At 33.0% G+C, this 20,865-nt stretch overlaps 2 protein-coding genes across 3 annotated transcripts; one reads left to right on the forward strand and one right to left on the reverse strand.

The window, feature by feature from the left end:
• Nucleotides 1–605: 605 nt before the first annotated feature.
• Nucleotides 606–7,387, reverse strand: LOC139506058 (protein phosphatase 1 regulatory subunit 42-like; the record flags this gene model as incomplete). 2 transcript variants are annotated; one of them, XM_071295341.1, is given in 7 exon segments in its annotated part: nucleotides 606–671; nucleotides 1,112–1,243; nucleotides 2,528–2,762; nucleotides 3,252–3,390; nucleotides 4,674–4,843; nucleotides 5,532–5,719; nucleotides 7,228–7,387. In XM_071295341.1, coding segments are annotated over 6 exon segments (877 nt in total), but the record flags the coding sequence as incomplete, so codon positions are not given.
• A 3,554-nt stretch (nucleotides 7,388–10,941) lies between these two features.
• On the forward strand, nucleotides 10,942–20,758 carry LOC139506060 (guanine nucleotide-exchange factor SEC12-like). The gene is made up of 9 exons (XM_071295343.1): nucleotides 10,942–11,105; nucleotides 13,344–13,539; nucleotides 14,411–14,619; nucleotides 15,097–15,180; nucleotides 15,745–15,857; nucleotides 16,091–16,264; nucleotides 17,462–17,534; nucleotides 18,229–18,388; nucleotides 19,133–20,758. The coding sequence occupies exons 1-9, from the start codon at nucleotides 10,971–10,973 to the stop codon at nucleotides 19,216–19,218; spliced, it is 1,230 nt and encodes a 409-aa protein (XP_071151444.1). The 5' UTR covers nucleotides 10,942–10,970; the 3' UTR covers nucleotides 19,219–20,758.
• The last annotated feature ends 107 nt before the right edge of the window (nucleotides 20,759–20,865 follow it).

Here is a 20,865-nt window from a genome sequence, read left to right on the forward strand (position 1 = left end):
CTATTGGTCTACAATGAAATCTGTCTGTTCTTTTTTCAATCCATGCCAAATACTCATGATATTACAATATTGAATTCCTAGCATTTATTTACAATTAATGCTAGGTTCAATTCAAAAATATTAAAGTCTTTTTAAATATTGGTACTTCAAGTGCAAATAGTTATTGTATTTTAAAGGAGTACATGAAGGACTTTTTGTCTTATTTTAAGTAAAAATATTCGAATTAGCTCTCGCCGCGATTTAGCCTTTTTGTGCTAATGCGGCGTAAAGCAACCAACAATCAACCAACAATCAATCAATCAATATTTTAAAGGAGAACTACACTCCAAAGACTTCAATAAGGTATGAACTACATTCATTGGATAAAAAGTTAAAATTCAATTGCATTTTCTACATTTACTATTCAAATTCAAATTTGACAATAATTCTATTAATAATGTCAATTCATCAACCAAGTCACCAGTGTGTGATCCTTTTGTTGAAAGGATAATAAACAGATCAGAACACATTGCAATGTAAAGAAAACATCTTTGGCAAAGTTATCCTAAGAGATAATTCTGTCAAAACTAGTTAACCATTGATACATCTGTAAATACTACACTTACCTGGCATCATATAACCTGGAACTTTAGGGTTACGTGGGTCTTTAACTGGAGGTAATTCTTTGTTACCTATAAAATACCAGTATTAAAGATATATATATAGATTGTAGTATACTTTAAAAATAAAAAAATAAATTATCTGATGTCAGCTGTTCAGACTGACAGCAAAAATCTCTTGTAAAAAAACCTTTTACTTAAGAGATGAAGAAGAGGAGGTGTCATTTTCAAAGAAACAAATATTTGTTTAACTATTCTCAGTAATGAATTAACTTCCATTTCTGGAATTAAATCTTGTCATAATCACTATGTTCTGAATTTCTAATTTTTCATAATTCTCAAACTTAAAGTTTTAATGATTATATTTTATTACAGAATAACCTTTACCTTTGAAAGAAAGCTTTTCATTTATAATTTTTAGAAGTTTAAAGTGGAAAACTGTTTGTGTTACAATGAGTGTATGTAGGAATAGTTTTGTTTGTTTGTTGTGTATTCTATATTGTAAGTTATACCATCAAGAAAATCTCCTACATTTCCTTTGCGATAAATTTCTTCTCTTTTCTTCTTTTGTACTTCTTTTGATGCATGCCAATTCCTTAAAAACTGACGAGAAGTTTCTGATATTTCTTTACCATCTAGAATTTCTGGAAAAAGAAAAATAAGTACCACTTTTGAAAGAGAAGTTAGGTGAACATGTTTGTGACATCACAAAGGACATTATTGTATTTTAAGTGACCCCACTATACTATCCGTTTGATTTATCAATAAAATATACATAACTTCAAAATAGCTTTTTTCATTAATGTGATGTACCTAACATACTAATGCAACCTAAATTCAATTGAACATGTTTTAACCAAGAGGCTCTCAAGAGCCTGAATCGCTCACCTTAAGTTTTTTGCTTAAATCTTCCATGAATGATTATTTTGGGTTTTCAATTTATATAAATGGTTCTTCGATTCTGTCATATCTTCTTCAAAAGCAAAAACAAGAGAGGACACACTGAAATGTCTCGTTTGTCTCGGGTTCATAATATAATTTATGATGAAAGTATAAAAAAACATTGTATACCCCAAGCATTACATTATTGCTGTTTACAGTTTATCTTTATCTATAATAATATTCATGATAATAACCAAAAACAGCAAAATTTCCTTAAAATTACACATTCAGGGGCAGCAATCTCACAACGGGTTGTCCGATTCATCTGAAAATTTCAGTGCAGATAGATCCTGACCTGATAAACAATTATACCCCCCATGTCAGATTTGCTCTAAATGCTTTGGTTTTTTGAGTTATAAGCTAAAAACTGCATTTTACCCCAATGTTCTATTTTTAGCCATGGCGGCCATGTTTTTTGATGAAATTGGAATTAAAACACAAACTTTATTCTAGATACCCTAGGAATCAATCAGATGAAGTTTGGTTTGAATTGGTTCAGTAGTTTCAGAGGAGAAGATCTTTGAAATAGTTTACGACGATGACGGACGACGACGACGGACGGACGCCAAGTGATGGCAAAAGCTCACATTTCCTTTTGGAAAGGTGAGCTAAAAATATAATTATAACACTTGGATAGAGTGAGCTATCTATTTTATTATAGATTGCCATAGAGATGGTTCCTTTTGTACAAGAATCCACACCATGCAAGACGCTCATGGGTAGTCAAGGTCATAAAACCCCTACTAGTAGTAGAACAATAAGAAAGTTAATTGATTTTGAATGGAATCTTTAGACCATCTACAACAATTTTGCTTATATTTATGACAGTTCAATTATGTAAATTTGGAAAACACTGAAGAAAACCAGTAGATAAAATTAAATGTACATGTAATAGGTAAACTAGTAGATAATCTGTATAAAATGTGCTAAACATGTGATGTATTTTTCACCATTCTTAATGCATGAACTATTTGAATTTTACCCACCTAAATGACTTGCCATGACGATTACTCTATCTCTGTATTTAGCTTTATGACACAATGGATTTCCCATTAAATCTAGTCTCCACAATCTATGCCACTGTCCAAAGATATTAGCAAGTTCCTTCATGTCCATTAACTGATTGTCTGTTGCATGAAATTGTTGTATCATTATTAAACATTCTAAGTCACTAATACTGTTCAAATTGTTCCCTGACACATTAATCACTTGTAAAGATCTCTGCAAGGAAAGATAATCAGTGCAAATAGTATATAAATTGAAATACATAAAACTCTATAGTAATAATGCCAGATTATCTACAAAATAAGCCTTTAAATCTCTATTTCTCATAAAGGTGTAGTATACATTGAATCTGAAGGATACCATTTGTCATCAACAGTTGTGGTTACAGTTGTGGTTGTATAGAAAATGTTTCAAGTTCCTCTTGCACTTGTGTTTGTGCTAGAGGAGCTTCATTTGCATTTTGATCTGGTGTATTGTTTTTGTATGGTTGTACCTCAAACTCTTTGCGATGAATATTAGATAAGCGCCTAAGATTTGTCTCGAGATTTGTACGATTTTTTTTTTTACAATTCAACAAAATAACCTTTACTAAAATTTGATCAAACACATAACTGGCTTTTGTAATTGATAACATCCAATAGTATCTTCAATACAATATTTATACACTTTCATGACATTTTTATCTGTCACAGAAATAATCCTTACCGACAAAGATCTAATTGTGCGAGGATCAAACAGAAGTTTTTCTCCAGGAGGTAACCTTTGATTTTCCAAGTGAAGTTCCTGTAAGTTGTCTAACTTATCAAGTCCCTCTAATACTGTAATACAGTTACCGCCTAAGTACCTGAAAAATAGTTAGAAAATGGGCTATGAGTTATTGTGTAAGACAGTTAATGATAATCATCATAATGTGACATTTTTTCTTCTGAAATGCTGAGTGACTTTACAAAACATAAAACTTATTGCAAGAGAAGTAAGAGAGTTTGTAGACAACACTGATAGACCTTAAAATATTTTTAATTACAAATTGACTAAAAAAAAGAAAAGTAGATAAGAAGTCACAAGTCAGAAAGTTCTCAGAGTTGAAAAACTATAGACAATCTGCTTATCGCTATTCTAAGCAAGGTTAATAAAATTTGGGTTATGTATCATGATGTTTTTACTCACTTAAAAATGAGAATTCTGTGGCTTTAGATGAAACATTAACACACAGTAGATCATAAATTATGTTAACTTACAGAAAGTAATTCTACAGGGATTCTGCTGACTTACAGTTAGGATAGTTTAATGATTGAAACTGGTTCTGTTGACTTTTGGTTAGTATGTTGTAGGTATGTTGTCTCATTGACACATACCCTTGTATCTTACAGCTTAATCACTCTGACAAGAGGTGAATCACTGTCTCACAGTTAAAACAGTTTGACAGGGATTGACCTACAATTTAGACAGTCTGACAGGGATTGACCTACAATATAGACAGTCTGACAGGGATTGACTTACAATTAAGACAGTCTGACAGGGATTGACCTACAATTAAGACAGTCTGACAGGGATTGACCTACAATTTAGACAGTCTGACAGGGATTGACCTACAATTAAGACAGTCTGACAGGGATTGACCTACAATTTAGACAGTCTGACAGGGATTGACCTACAATATAGACAGTCTGACAGGGATTGACCCACAATTTAGACAGTCTGACAGGTATTGGCCTACAATTAAGACAGTCTGACAGGGATTGACCTACAATTTAGACAGTCTGACAGGGATTGACCTACAATAGACAGTCTGACAGGGATTGACCCACAATTTAGACAGTCTGACAGGTATTGGCCTACAATTAAGACAGTCTGACAGGGATTGACCTACAATTTAAACAGTCTGACAGGGATTGACCTACAATTTAGACAGTCTGACAGGGATTGACCTACAATTTAGACAGTCTGACAGGGATTAACCTATAATTTAGACAGTCTGACAGGATTGACCTAATATTAAGACAGTTTGACAGGGATTGACCTACAATTTAGACAGTCTGACAACAAGTGACTTACATTGAATTTAGACAGTCTAACCAGGAGTGATTTATAGTGACAGACTCATAAATCTGGCAAGAAGTGACTTACAATTTAGACAGTCTGGATAGAGGTGTCAGGTTCTCTATTTTACAGATATCATTATTCTGTAAGTACAGCATATTAATGTTCTGGTTCTGGTGAAGCATAGGAATTCTATTCAGCTGATTGTCGTAAAGGTACAGCACAGACAAATTTTTACACATAGACAATTCATCACTCTGAAACAAAATAAAATAAAGTCTTAATAGAAATTGACACAAAAATATGCAATAAAACATTTTCATTGATGGAAAACTAATATATAGAGCAGAGGTCCATTATTGGTACATGTACCTGTCTCATTGACCCAATAACTTAATATGCCTTCCAGTTCAAAAACAAATGCTCTGTTTTCCAACAATTTTCGCAAATTTGGTGAAAACTATCTCCCAGGATATTCAGATACAAGAAATATAAATGATTGTACTTCTAATAAAACATTTTATTTCAATAATATAGGTCCTGTTATTAATGAAATCAAAACCCTGAAAGTAATTTTATCAAAGGCAGAGATGGCCTTAATTATATTAGCATAACTTCCAACTTGGCATTTGATTTTGCCTTCCCTATGTATTGATTAGACCACCTGCACTGATAAGTCTTATTGTAGATGAAATATGCATCTGCCAAACAAAATTGTATACCAAGTATCTTTGATGAGTTGTTCTTAATACCCGTAATATAAAACATGATAGCAATTAAAATGCCTATGACAATGAATAACAGTATATTAAAAGTACTGTGACCCAAAAACATTAAATTATTTATATTAGTTGTGTTTGGTAAGGATTATCAGTTATATCATTCTATAAATCAATTACTTGATAAGTTAAAAGATAAAACTACAATTCATAATAGGTGACATACCACTTCATCAATATTTCTGTCTTCCAAGTAAAGATGAGTTAATCTACGTAAATACTGTGACATAGATTCATCTCGTTTCTTCTTGGTGTAACCAGAGGTACCCCTTGCAATCAGGTCAATAGTTAACTTGACCATTTTAATAAAATATTCTAAAACATAAAATCATGTAGCTTCCATACTTTCCATCCCTGTAAAAAGACACGATTTCATGATCTCTAAATTACAATTTTACAGTATATTTTAAAAGTAAATGTGTTATCATTGAGCAATGTTGAGTGTTTATTTATTACTATATACATATTAAAAAACAGAGATTCTTAATCATAAAAGAAAACAATGTTAGTACCTGATTTATTTTTGTTAGAAAGAAGGAAAATTTATAATGTAAAAAGTTTAAATTAGTGGCGAAAAATGTATTTTTTTGGCGAAAGAGGTGGCAAAAAGACAATGGACCCAGTGCAAAACATGGTTGTAACAATCAAAGGTTTCAAATATTTATAAAAGATCACAGCTGGTTATCAATACTGATCAACCATATCAATTGTTACAATAGACGTCCTATAACTTTTAATTGAGTTCAATCACTGCCAATATAAACAATCATACACCTAATCGCTATTTGTCCGCTATTACTGGACATCACCAAGGTTCCAATAAAATTTTAATGTCATTATAAAAAAGTGGTTGTTGAATGATGTCAAATATCAAGCCGAGCGGATGCTTGTGTCAACTTTCACAGATTTCCAAATAGCGATAAGATGTATTACAATAGAGTATGTGTAATTTTACATCGCTTTGAAAATTGATGTTCAATCTTATAGACTGATTCTATCTAAAGTCTAGTGTTATTGTATCAATCAAATTTCTAATGCAAGCTGGTATTGACAAAAAACTACATGTAGTACTAGGGCCACACTGGTTGTGAGCATAGGCAGATCAAGCCCCTCTGACACCCCCCTCTCCCCCCTTTTTTAGTGATTAGATTATGTAGGGAATCACTGAAGCATCACTGTAGCAAGCCCCTCTTATGGCAGTCAGTGGGGTCTCCTTATAAAAAGATATGGATCAAACACCAGAGAGGATCAAAGATTGAAGATTGAAGGATCAAATGTTTATCAGGACTCTGGGATGGTGTGTTTTTAAGTTCAGGATTTCGGGACGTCATGAGTTTAAATTTATTTAAATTCTGGACCAGAGCTGGATTTCATGTTATTAAGCCAGGGATTTCGGGATCAGGACCACTCTGAACCCCCCCCCCCCCCTTTATGGTGTACATTGTATGTCACAGTATGATGTCCCCTGTTTGTAATGCCTATTCTTTTCAACCAAGTTAATTCTGATTATTCAGACCATTCATAACAAACCAAGGATTTGTATAGTAAGACTTACTATACACATCCTTGAACCTGGAACAAACCTGTAAAAAAGGGGGTGTTCAATGGCCAGTAACACTAACAAGTACCTGGGTGCGACTCCAATTAGTTTGTTTATCTTATTCACATTGTTGATTATATGTTATAAATTGTATATTCAACTCCACTCATTGGTCATAAAATGATCGTTCCGCACTAAAATAAAGCAAAATAAAGAATACTTTGAAAGCATAATCACGTGACCAGTCGTTAGGCTTTTGTTGCTATGAAGTTTACGAAGAAATTTGACCCTCGAAACTTTCCAATATATTATATTCAAATACCTGTGAAGTAAACAGTTTGTTGCCACTTTTTAATATGGCTCTGTATCTTTAAATGATATCAAACAGAAGAAATATTTCAAAACAAGGTCAAGTCTGATACAAGCGCCTTATTGACAGAAGAATTCAATAAAACGCAATTAAGATAATACTCGACTTGGTTTAATCAGCAGCGAATGTGCTCTATTCAGATTATTTTCAGACAGAATTTAGAAATAAATACTAAAGTCCAAAGTGTATTTAAGAAAAAAATAACCAACTATCACCTTCTCAGGGCTCGTGAGCACCGACAATTTTATCTTTCAAATCTTTGTTCCTTTATACTTGTTTATAGCAAGGATGCAATACTTTTTTAATTTACAAGAAATGCAAATAGTTAAGGTAGATCATAAGTATTATGCTGATAATTTATCTGGTATGATATTGTGAGGCAGGCAGTCAAAAGCCTTGGCCGAAAGATCTATTAATACCGCTGCAATGTACTAGTTTTTATCAAGAGCTTCACGCCAATCTGCTGACACTCTGAGAATTTCTCAAGGCAAAGCTACAGAAAGAATCTAGGATTGATCATGGGAAATACATGGAAGACATCATAAGCACAGACCACAAGGAGCAACCGAAACGATTTTGGTCCTACATTAAGAGCAGGAAACAAGAATCCACAGTCATTGTTACACTCAAAGACAAAGATGGACTTCTCCACAGCGATACACCAACTAAAGCTTCAATCTTAAACCAGCAGTTTCAATCTGTCTACACCAAAGAAGACATACATAATATGCCACATATAGGACCAAGTCCATTCCCAACTATGGACAACATCAGAGTCAGCCAGGCCGGAGTTTACAAGCTACGCCGTGGACTAAGACCATTCAAAGCCACTGGACCTGATGAAATTCCAGCCTATATACTCAAAGAAGCAGCTGAACACATATCACCATATCTGACCATACTTTACCAGAAATCTTCGGACACTGGAATTATTCCTGACGACTGGCGAGCTGCCAACATTGTCCCAGTCTTCAAAAAAAGGGAAAAACACAAAGCTTCCAACTATCGGCCAGTCTCATTGACTTCGATCTGCTGCAAACTATTGGAACATATTTTTCACAGCACCATCATGGATCACTTTGACCGCCACCAGATCCTTTGTGACCATCAACACGGTTTCAGATCCAAAAGATCTTGTGAAACACAACTCCTGATAACACTAGACGAAATTGGCAAGAATTTAGACCAAGGAGAACAGACAGACATTATCCTGCTTGATTTCTCCAAAGCTTTTGACAAAGTGCCCTAAGAGACTCCTCCAAAAATGGACTATTACGGAATACGTGGAGTAACGCTCAAATGGATACAAGACTTCCTAAGCAAGAGAACACAATCCGTTTTGCTTGAAGGGCATAAATCTGGCCCCCTAGACGTCATCTCAGGGGTGCCTCAGGGAGCAGTCATCGGACCCCTATTATTTCTGGCTTACATTAATGACCTGCCACAACCAACATCTTCTGAGGCAAGGTTATTTGCAGACGATTGCCTAGTTTATAGAAAAATAAAGAATGTAAAGGATAGCGAGACACTCCAAGACGACCTTAACAAACTCCAAGAGTGGGAATCACGATGGCTGATGAATTTCCATCCTGAGAAGTGCATTGTGATACGGATTACCAACAAAAGAAACCACCTGATAAGGAACTACCAACTACATGGTCACACACTAGATGCAGTCGAGCATGGGAAATACCTGGGAGTCACCATAAACCATGACCTACAGTGGAAGACACATATCAACGAGACGGTAGGCAAAGCATCAAGGACACTAGGCTTTCTGAGAAGGAACCTAGGACGGTGTAAACCAGAAGTCAAAGCTAATGCCTACATCACCATGGTCAGACCAACCCTTTGAATACGCCTCCTCTGTATAGGACCCTTACCAACATAACCTTGAAAAAGACCTAGAACAAGTACAGAGAAAGACAGCTAGGTTCGTGTACAATGAATACCAAGATGTATCCCCAGGTTGTGTCAGCTCTTTAATGGAGAGACTAAAATGGGAGCCTCTTAAAGATCGCCGCTGCAAAGACCTACTCACCATGGCGTACAAGATCCACAATAGATTGGTGGATATTGACCCCTCTAATTATTACAAACCCGGAGATTCAAGGACCAGAGGAGGCCACCGCATTCACCAACAGCGCACTCTGAAAGACCAATACAGGTACTCCTTCTTCCCAAGATCAACCAGGGAATGGAACACTGACTCTACCGGAAAAAGCCACAACAGCAGCTACACTAGAAGAGTTCAAGGCCAGCCTTACCATCCTGCCAGAGGCCTTGACAGGGGCTTCACATACATAGAACTCCTTAGACCCCAGATGTACATAGTTTTATTTGTTAATAATTTTCCTGTAAATAGCTTTTATTAAGTGAGGAGGGAAGGCCTCGTGATTTCACGAGCAAGAGTCATTTATACACTCAAGAAAAGTCCGACTGTACTGAAAGAAGAGAAGAAGAAGAAGTGAGGACTGACATCCATGCCCACGTCTAAATGCACATGTATTCAGTTAATGGAATTTCATATATATTTTGAAAGATTTTAGAAAATATGGGTCAGGGTAAGACACTTACTGGTCTATAATTTGTTTTTAATAATGGGTCACTATTTTTATGATGAAGGGGCGGATCACTTCGGCTTCTTTAAGTTCATCAGGAATCAGTTATTTTCAATTGACAAATTTACAAGAGTTGTCAGCTGTGATGCAATATAAGATTTACATTTTTTTACTTTTTTTTGCTGGAATACCATCAGCTCCTGTAGCCTTTTTGATGTTTATTTTATTTAAAAAAAATCTACATTTTCGTTTGATACTTTTTTGAATTCAAAATCAGAATCATGCTTTCTGTTACTCATAATTTCTTTTATACTTGGGTGATTTGAGGGGTTATATATACTACATCTGCTCCAATTTTGTCTGCTACTGTGGAGAACAAATTATTAAAAACCTTTGAAACTTCATTTGAACTATTTACAATTTTGTCATTTTCACATAATAAGATTTTTTGTTCTCCACAGCTCTCTTAGATTTGGATGTATAACATTTTATAATACTTATTTATAATTTATCCATATTCTAAAATGATATGCAGATAATGTGTAATTTACAAACGGTCGAATTTTACCTATGCGAGCGTTTGACTAGACTTGCTACACGTCCCTTCCTAATTATGTTTTTTCCCAATTTTGCCCCTTTAACAATTTTACTGCTATAACTAGGAGAATACCATTAGACTGTCTATACTGACATCTGCAGGAGGAATGGACTTGTAAAGTTTGTCTGAGGCTTGATCAAACTATTTAATCTGAGAGTAAGTAAGATTGACATTTCTCCAAGGGCAATCATTAGACTGGCACTTATCAGTAAAGATATAAATAAGTAAGAAAGAAATAAACGAAAGGGAATTGTAGCGTTTGACATGACAGTGATTTTTTTTAATGTTGACCGTCGTGGTATTCTTTTTTTTTTTTAGAGTAACTCTCCGTATTTTACATGATTCGAGTGGGAAATAATCTGCACATACCTTTACACGTATCTGTTATATTTAAATAAAATAACGATTATGATCACACATTTAAGCATTGAAATATATCATTAAATAGTTTTACCACAATACAAATTGTGAAATCAATATATTTCTACAAATATAAGGAAATAGTAGGCCCGGGGTAAATCATCCAATTTGTAAACATGGCTGCAAACGGGAAAGGTGGCTTGTTGGCACGTTCAGATTTTCCACTATACACGGTGAATGCGTTAGACGAAAGACATTTTATAGTTGCAGGCGGTGGAGGTGCTGCAAAAACTGGAGTTGTGAATGCAATCGTACGTTGATTTCCATGTTAAATTCGCTTACCTGTCTTGAATATGTGGTTTTCACAATTCTTTTCATATCTTATTTTTTAATACCACGATTCCCGAGAACTACCAAAACTGAACATTGACCCGAGAACTGATAGATGTTCCCCGAAAACTTCATTCTCTGTGGTGCTTTTCTAGAATTTAAAGATATATAACTTGAGACTTGTCATTTTCCATGAAAAAAGTATAATTTTGCATCAGGAATTCTATTTTTTTTCTTTATGTTTACATATGGTAAATGTTATTATTCAAAGCTAAGAACTCTGCTTTATGAGTTTAATCATGAAATAGGAAATCTAGTCTTCTCAAACAATTCAATGCTATTGAGAATGATCTTGTAAGAGTCTAGTCCACAAGTTCCAATATTATACAGACTTTCTTATAAATGGAGAAAATTGAGTTCATAACAAGAGGAATGGTATATGCCTTAAGTTACATCATAAAAGATGCTTTATACTGGACTTAGTTGGCAGCTAGGATCATGATGGCAATGTCATTTAAACTCATTTAATAACTTAAAATAAAATAAAGCAATTTATTAAGTTCATGAATTTACTATTAATCAAAAGTTTAAGGTTTAAAGTGACAATTTAATGTTAAGTATAAGCCTTGTATCCTTATATTTTTTGCAATTCTTATATTTTCAGTCTGTAAGGATGAAACTTAAGGGTTGATATAAATGGTTAAGTTGTTCTATTAAGATGGATACATGTAGGTATGCCTGAATTTAATCCATTTTTTTAGGTACATTTGTACATGTATAAGGAAAATTCTACACAGCTAATAGAAATATATGTCCCAATATTAAGTGATAAAGTAACTATTGTGATAAGCTACTGATTTTCTCCCTAACTTAATTTGTTGTGTTTCTTTATTGAAGTAGGACTAATAAGGCTACTGGTGCAGTGTAAGGCAACTTGAGAGAAGTACCAATAAAGATGTGCATATTGGTTTAATTTAGAATGAAAAATAGGAAGTTGAGCTATATGCTGAGTTACAAACTGATAACTTGGTGGCACATGAAGTGTTTTTAGATTTTAGTCCACAGTGCATGAACTTTTACAGTACTATGTACATAGATTAGTTTATTATTGACGTAATAACATGTGTGCCATAAATGGAGTACAAATGTATATAGTATGGTGATGGAACAGTTCCCTGCACGTGTATAAAAGTGAATTGACATTAAGTTACTTTAAAGCTTCTAGTGCCTGAAGTTTTTCAATTAAGCACCCAGCTGGGATAGCATCCTTAACTCATATTGGATAAGACCAACTACCGTTGCATTGTAAATTGGTGGTGGGTACATCAGGCAGTGTTGATATCCTTTATACTAGTATCTTGACTGATTTGTGAAACGATTATGTTCACTGTAAATTATTCCTGCACTTACACACAGTTGCTTACAGTAATCAGTTGCTTATCCGTGCTACACTACAAAAGTAGTAGTACTTCAGATAGTGAAGGAAAGAATAAAGAAGAAGAGGTACAAGTCAAACGGTACCTGGTCAAATCCTTATTTAATGGAAAAGTCAAATTGGCACCTGGTTAAATTGGCATCTGGTCAAACCAGCACATACATATGTAAAGTAAATTTGGCATATATAATTGGTTATAATTAATTTGGCATTTATTAATATTTGATATAATATATATTATATAGATAAGTCAAGGGCCAATTTGACAAGAATTCATTCTAAGGCACTGGCAAGGATTATGTTGAAATGATACAATATTGAATAACAAAAAAGTAATTTTAAAACTCAAATTGCCAGAACTTTATGTTGGGTTAGGACCTGATGATATACATATGTAATAATGATATTGTAATTGTTACATGTACGTCAAGCTGTTGTGACGTTATATTAATTAAACTTTTAACTTAAGTTTTGTTGCTGGATTCTCTGATATTATGATTTATATACAAATGTATGTGGCAGGTGCAGTGCGTTTGACTTTAATCTTATTTGATTGGAATTGTTAATTTCAACCAAAGTTCATAGGGATGCTCTGGACACACATGCACCTCTATAAATGAAAACTGACCACAATGATATACCTGATAGTGCTGAAAGTTGTGTTCGTCGCTTATAATCAATTAAATCATTTAAATTTCAAATCAGTCATGGCTGGCAAAATAGGACCATTTCTTGACCCCTGATACATGAATGACTAATGTATTATTACATTTATTTGTTTTAGGAGGTATATGAAGTAAGACAGACAGACAATAAGTTGATAGCCAGCAGTATAGGTAGACATGACACAGGAACTAAAGCTGTTATGAATGGATGTTGTCACTATGATGGTAGAAAACACATATTAGCAGCAGGATTAGATGAAAAGTGTCACACATACTCATTAAAATATAAAGTTGTTTCTCCCAAGAAAAACTCAGGTGTGTAAGTCTTCATATGTCATCTTCTGTAATATTTATAGAAACAGGTGAAAACACATTGTATGATATTTTTATTAGTATCATTTTCAACAAATATGGCTAGTATGTTGTTTTAATATGTTGTTACAAACTGAAGGTAGATAAGACATGCTTAAAATCCAGGAACCTTATTCCAATTACATGAATTATGTTTACTGTAACTGACTTACATGGTACATCCAATAAGTACAGTAAACTGACATTTCTTCTCTTTTTCAGAAAAATGATAAAAGTTTGAGATAATAACTATTAAAACTTTTTTTGTTTTATTTAAATAAAAAATTGAAATTAGAAAAAATTGAATGGAAATGTGTGGTTAGGAGAACACTACGCTTCTCTCACATGCATGAAGAGATATGCCTTGCTAAGAAGTTAGAAGAGTTTCTGAATAAGCAATAGTAAGGGAAAAGGAATAAGGTATGAACTGAATGTTGACTTTTAGACGTATTTTTCTTATTTACACTGTTGGGTTGCTGTGTTATTGTCGTACATATGCAAGTCTTGAATTAACCTTCAGCCTCATGAACTCAGTGTTCTTTCCCCATATCTGCGTCCCATCTGATATTGCGTCATTGGAGTCACACATCTGTGTCATTTTTAACAAGTCATTCCCTGTTGAATTTTTTGTCAAAGTAATCGCTACAACTTTACATGCAAAGATCTGGGAAAAGGACACTGATTTGAGGCTTGACATATATAACTATTTGACTCTTACATAAATACCCCAGAATCATCTTTCGTTCACATCATAAACATACATTATATATTCCATCAGTCTCTTGTTTAAGAAAGGAAAAAAAAACTGAATTCTGTAATCTTTTCTTTATGATAGGTAAAACAGATGACACAGTTCGGAAAAGAAAATCTAATGATGGTGCTGAAGAAAATGGAACTAAACAAATTAACTTTGACATTGAAGAATTAGACAGTTTTGAAACCGACTTTAATAAAGATGGGAGTTTTCAGAAAACTGTACAATTTAGTATGGATCAGAAATTTTTAGCAACAGGTGGTGCTGATGGGTTTCTTCGTGTTTGGAAGGTATGGAATGTCTTGAAAATGTTGGAAGTTTGAAATAAGACAAAATATGCTGCATAGTGTATACTGATATACCTTTAACATAACTGGGCATCAATCAGTTTAATTATTTCTTTTCATACACTGAATATATTAAAAGTTATGTGTTTGATTTGTTCGACTTTTTAAAGTTTGTTAATTTGTTGATGTTACCAAGCAGTGTGTTTTTTCTATGCACAGATAAGCAGGATTGACATATAACAAAGAATTTCACTCAAATCAGGTGTGAGCCTTGGCTGGGATATTTCCTTTGGTTTTATTAAGTGGGTGAATATCCCATACTTTTTTTGTTTAATTAAGAATAAGGTCAGGTTTAAATATATAAATTTGTTTTTAAGATCTGAATTTTGTGTATCCATGTACATGTACCAATTTTACCATAGGATATTTAATAAACAATGATAAACACAGATAGATCAAAAGTTGTATATATTATTACAGTACCCTGAATTGAGTAAGATATTTGAAGTCCATGCACACAAAGGAGATATTGATGATGTAGCCATCAGTCCTGCAAATGATAAGGTAAGTCATTTGTATTTATTTAACTTATATCTCAATTAAGGGAGACATTATGTTTTTGTAATATTTTTTCTTTGGTTCTTATTCTCATAGAACCTTGTCAGAGCTATTTTTATAGCATTTTTATGAAGTGTTACCCTTGTCCTTCCCATTATACATCGTGTACGCCTCCACAGTTCTCTTACTTAAAGTTTGCCGCAAACAAATGTTATGTAACATTGCTTATTACCACAAAACTCAGATCAAATTAGAATTTGGGTAGTGTCACTTTTACCGTTCTTGAGTTATGTCCCTTTATAATGTTAAATACAAGTGGGGGCTTTTCCCAATTTATTTTCACTTCCAGCACTTTTTACTTGTGTGTACAATATAAAAAATCTGTTTTTCGGCTATGATGTGTCACTAGAGTTAACAATAAAAACAATTTTGTTTTTCAGAAAAGGTAGGTTCATTTGATTATACATAATTATGATGGCATTAAGTTAGCATTTTATCTATTTATTGCATTTAAGAACCAATCAAATTTTTATGTTAAATATGTGGTCAATAGCTACTTTTATATGATAGATAGTAACAGTTTCTAGAGACCACTGTGCCTGTGTATGGAACGCTAAAGAGGGGAGTAAAGACTGTGAGCTCAAATGGCCGTTAAGTGATCAGTATCGGCATAGAGCATGCAAGTAAGTTATACCTGATCATTTAGGCTTTGTTTGTAAGTAAAGTACTTAGACTTGTAATGCATAAAAGCTGAAAACATGGGCTTGAAAGCATATTTAAACCAATTATTTTTCAAGGATATAGAAATATATTAATAAAGTACTTTCACAGAATTGTATGTTATTTAACATTTTCGCAAGATCTTCATCTTAAATGGTTTCAAGCAGAACATTAAATTTACCAAAAAATATTTCAGATATGGTTTAATAGAGGGAAGCAAAGAACATTATAACTTGTACACAATCAGTATACCTGTAAAAAGATCGCAGAATCCAGCACCTTGTTACCTTGCTATGTGGGATAGTAAAAAATTTACAGTTAAACGAATGGTCAGTACTGGAATAGAGGTGCTGTCAGCATTGGCTATCAGGTGAATTATTAACAATCTTGGAGATATGCTTTACAGCATTGACTCTCCGGTTAATTGTTTTACAGCATTGACTGCCTAGTTAATTGTTTTACAGCGTTGACTCTCCGGTTAATTGATTTAAATCGGCGAAGCCAATAAAACCATCAAATATTAATACTGCAAGATACAAATTTTGAATAGACTATTTTCATATTATCCATTTTTGACTCCAGATGGGAGTATGACATTTGCACCGATTTTAAAAGTTTGATCTTTCACTTTTTGACAGCTTACCTACTCTGGGGTAGGACATCCTGGTGCTACTAGAAGTAAGAGCAACTTGGGGGGGGGGGGGGGGGAAGGGGAGGGGGGTTTACTGTTTTCTGATGATTTTGTTGTGAATATAAAACTGAATTTTCCCCCAAATTTTACAGCTTTTTTGCTTGATTTTATTTGACTGAGTACCTGCTAGATATCCTACCACAGACATGAAAAAATATAAACTGCAGAATCACAACACAATAATATGAAACTAGTTTATTGATGATTTGATATTGTTTCAAGTAGACTAGAAATGAAATAACTTGATAATAAATGATTTGCACATTCAAAATAACCTGACATGTTGGTACTAGCTCAATACAAAATTTTTAAATGAAGATATTCTTATTTACAGTGTAAATACCGACTTTAGAAGAAAAAAAAAGGATTAAACTAAGCTTCTACATAAAATATGTAATAAGTGAATAACCTTTATAACCCCCAAGGGTGACTGGGGAATAGAAATATGGTCAATTGGTCTCCTTCCGACCGTCAGTAAAACGCTTGCCAAAGTGGGGCGTCCGTTTGGCTGTATGGGATGTATCAAGTTCGCAGTCACGTCCGGTCAGATTGGGGACGTTTAATCTGATGCCTCGTGTAAGGAGAGTGCCACGCTCTTTGCACGTTAAGAAATCTTGCAACAACTCTTTGAGGGGTCCGTAGGTGACCTGTTGCAAGGCAAAATTTCTGTCCCTATCCAATATACCCTCATTTTCTAGTGGCAGTCCAAATTTCCCCGACCATCATCCCTAAAGGCCTCTATTATGACAATACCTACCTATAGTATTAATTGTGAACTTGTTCTCATCCTGAATATGCATGAAATATTTGCCACTGGACGTTAAGCAATCAACAATCAATCAATCAATAACCTTTATATGGTTGTTTCTATTGTAGTGATGATGGGACTTATGCGGCTGTAGGTACAATCTCAGGAAGTGTGGCAGTCTTTATCTCTTTTAGTTTACAGGTAAACATAATTTCTCACTTGGTTTATAAGTATTAAACATTTTCTCATTTATATTAAAGGTAACCCATTTCTCATTTAGTTGACCACAATAATATTTTCGACTTTTAGATAAACCTATGATATAAAAAATGTTGACACAAAAAATGAATGTGATTTTTTACTTGCTTTATTTAGTGTTTAAGTTTTTTGGAATCTAGTAGCTTTCAAGAGTTTTTTTTTAAATCAAGGCCGTAACAAAAAAAATTACTTTGAGCCACACCACAGATCTCAAATTTCAAACATTTACGTGGGCTATGCAAAGATATTTTAAAGAAATTAACTAATTGGAATGCTGTCAAGCTTCCTTTTGTGAAATAAAATGATATGTATAAAGCACAACACAAACAGTTTTAAGATGTATATATGAATATCTCTGTATATTGTCTTGTAAGTGCAACGTCTTCTTCAGAGGATGTAAATATTGATTAAACTTTACATAGAACACTATAAAAAATATAATTCCAGTCCAACTTGTGAAAGGAGAGATAATCAATTTACTAACTTCAATATGGAAGTATTGTGTGGTAGGGGCATCATTATGTGAGTTAATTCAATGTTTTAGTTATATAAAAGATTTTGAAACAAATATTTTGCTTGTGTCTTTTTTGCTCTTCAGCTTAAGATTTATTATTAATAGTATCCTTTTTAATTTCAGAAATTATATAGTGTCAGTGAGGCCCACAATATATTTGTAACAGGTTTAGATTTTTTACCGAGTTCGAAAGCCACAGAGGCAGTGACGGGAGATAAAGATTTTACGCTACTCAGTATATCAGCTGACAATACCATTCGTGTTCATCAAGTTGCCAAACGCGGTTAGTATTATAGCATTAGAAACATTTAAAAAAATGCTTTAAAAATTATAACTCTTTTATTTATGTTCTTTCAACAACTGTTGACCATTTGATTTTGTATTTGTAAAGAATTCAAGCAGTCATGTTGTTGTACTGTACACATTCTTTGTGTAGGTTGATACTTGAGTTTCTGGCATTTAAAATTTAGGGCTTATATGCCATTTGCATTTCCCTGTGACAAAACAGTGTGATTTTTAAAAATTATCACTAATATTGATTAATTCAGACCACACGATCGGTTGTCCTAACAAAATAATGCATTTGTATCCATTGGTGTAAAAGTGTAATTTGAATACATTCAATTAGTGGTGTATTTCTATGTTATTGAATATTTGTTAAATGAGTAAATATCTCTGAATAAAAATGGATAAATGGAGATGTAGGATACATATATATCAATCAGACAGTAACGTACATGTAATTACCCAGAAACCAAGACATTTATACAAGCATCCCAACATTTCTTACTATCCTTTTGTTCAGAATTAAAAGCAGTCTAGGAAACAAAAGTTAAGATAATACATTGTATAGTGAATTGATAAAAGATAATACTTATACATTGTATAGTGAATTGCTAAAAAAAAAATATTCAAGGAATGTAAGTCTCACTGTATATTATGCAAGATTGATTCTCTTGCAAGGTACAGTACGTTTTTTTGTGTCCTAATTTTTATTTTTTCAAATTTTCTATACTTTTAATTACAGGATCATACAGTATAGTGTTATTGCTCATTGGACTGGTAGTTATAGTTGTGTTATTATTCATCTTCATGGCAGAAATGGGATTATGACAAGAGTTATCCCCCATTCTCAGATGGCAGCCATTAACATTCCATCAAAACTAGTGGATCTGATTGGTAGATCATCATTTAATTAATTGAACTTCAAAGTGAATTAAAATTACAATGCTGTGATAAACAATTAACTTTTTATATTGATCTTATTAAAAGGGATGAGGTATACAATATTTTATATGCTTTACAATGTACTAAATATAACTTTCAATCATGATATCAGCTGGCTGGTTATTTATTATTATTCTCAGAACTCTGATATTTAAGAACTCTGGTATTATAAAATAGATATGGTCGACCACTGAAAAAAAATGTTACATTTTCTGGTTGTTACAAAATTTTTACTGTATCTGGTTATGAAAAATATAATTATTGTAAATTCTTAGCTGAAAAAGGGAGCTAGCTTGTTGATAGTGGAAAATAACTATATCAGTTTGTTCCATTTTTCGAAAAATACAGGAAATTCACTTTTAGAAATGGATGATTTCATGAGCAGTGGCACTGATATTGCTTTTTGATATAAACAAACCAATTTACTTACTTCTCACTGTCAGATAGGCTATTTCGAAATTATTATGTCACCAATTTTACCGTAATAACAATTGGGGAAAATTGCAATATAAAACAGACGCATTTAAATTATTCATTAACTGTTGAAGTTTAATTTCTACTGGTTATATTTTATGTACTATTTTTAACTTCTAGAAAGACCTATTTCTGAAATAATTTGATATAAACAAGGACTGATTTCACTGGCTTAGAATCAAATGTCAACATTTAACTGTCAATTGTTATTGAAAAGAAAACTATAATTTTTACACAGATAGATAAAAGATTATCATGTCCTAAACAATTTATGTAAGGTGACATTCATGTTGGGTTTTTGTCTCCCTGTCACAAAAAAATCTGCATAAAGCTAATAATTTTACTCAGGAATTGAACACCAGTCCATAGTATTTCTTGTTAAGAAGTTGTACATCCCCTATGTTATTTGATGTTCCACAAAGCAATCTCGTGACTTTTCATTTTTACATATTACAAGAAAACGTAGTAATCGTCTTTGGAATAGGCAGAAATTCAGCATAATTCCTTCATATTGATATTAGTTGTTGTTATCCTTCCATTTGATCATTTTCATCAGGTACCTTTCTATTACATGTACTTTTCATTGTCAATGGAAACTCAATGGAAAGTTATGAAATAAATTTAAAGAATTGCATTGACATGTTTAACATGTAATTGTGTGTTTCAATTTTATATTTCATTTTTCAGTTATTCGTATAGAGTTACATCTTATAATATTGGACACTTATGTTTTAAAGCATAAAACCAACTTATTTTGTCATATTAGAACCAGCCTTTCTCTAGTCTTTGAATATGTTTTAGATACACTTGTTTAAAAATTGTAATTTTATTTAGTTCTTGTAGAGGTTATTTTATCTGTTAAAGGTTATATATTTATTTTTATTTATTAAATGATTTATGAAATCACTATGTATGAAAAATATCAAGCAAATAAATAAAAATTGAAACTTTCTTCAGTTGTGTTTGTTTCAGAATTTAAAATCCTTCTAGGACTGGCTTAAAAGTTTCCAGATCATAAAACTACATATGAAGCAAATTAACAGATTGCATTGCACACAA

Source organism: Mytilus edulis, unplaced genomic scaffold (assembly GCF_963676685.1).
Source record: "Mytilus edulis unplaced genomic scaffold, xbMytEdul2.2 SCAFFOLD_509, whole genome shotgun sequence".
Classification (NCBI taxonomy): Eukaryota; Metazoa; Mollusca; class Bivalvia; order Mytilida; family Mytilidae; genus Mytilus; species Mytilus edulis.

What these genes read in the sequence shown, in the direction of transcription:
- LOC139506060 (XM_071295343.1), top strand. Translation starts at nt 10,971, where the DNA reads ATGGCTGCAAACGGGAAAGGTGGCTTGTTGGCACGTTCAGATTTTCCA. An exon ending in TTCTCCCAAGAAAAACTCAG is followed by an intron (nt 13,540 to 14,410) that starts GTGTGTAAGTCT and finishes TCTTTATGATAG; the next exon opens with GTAAAACAGATGACACAGTT. An exon ending in TCATCAAGTTGCCAAACGCG is followed by an intron (nt 18,389 to 19,132) that starts GTTAGTATTATA and finishes TTTTAATTACAG; the next exon opens with GATCATACAGTATAGTGTTA.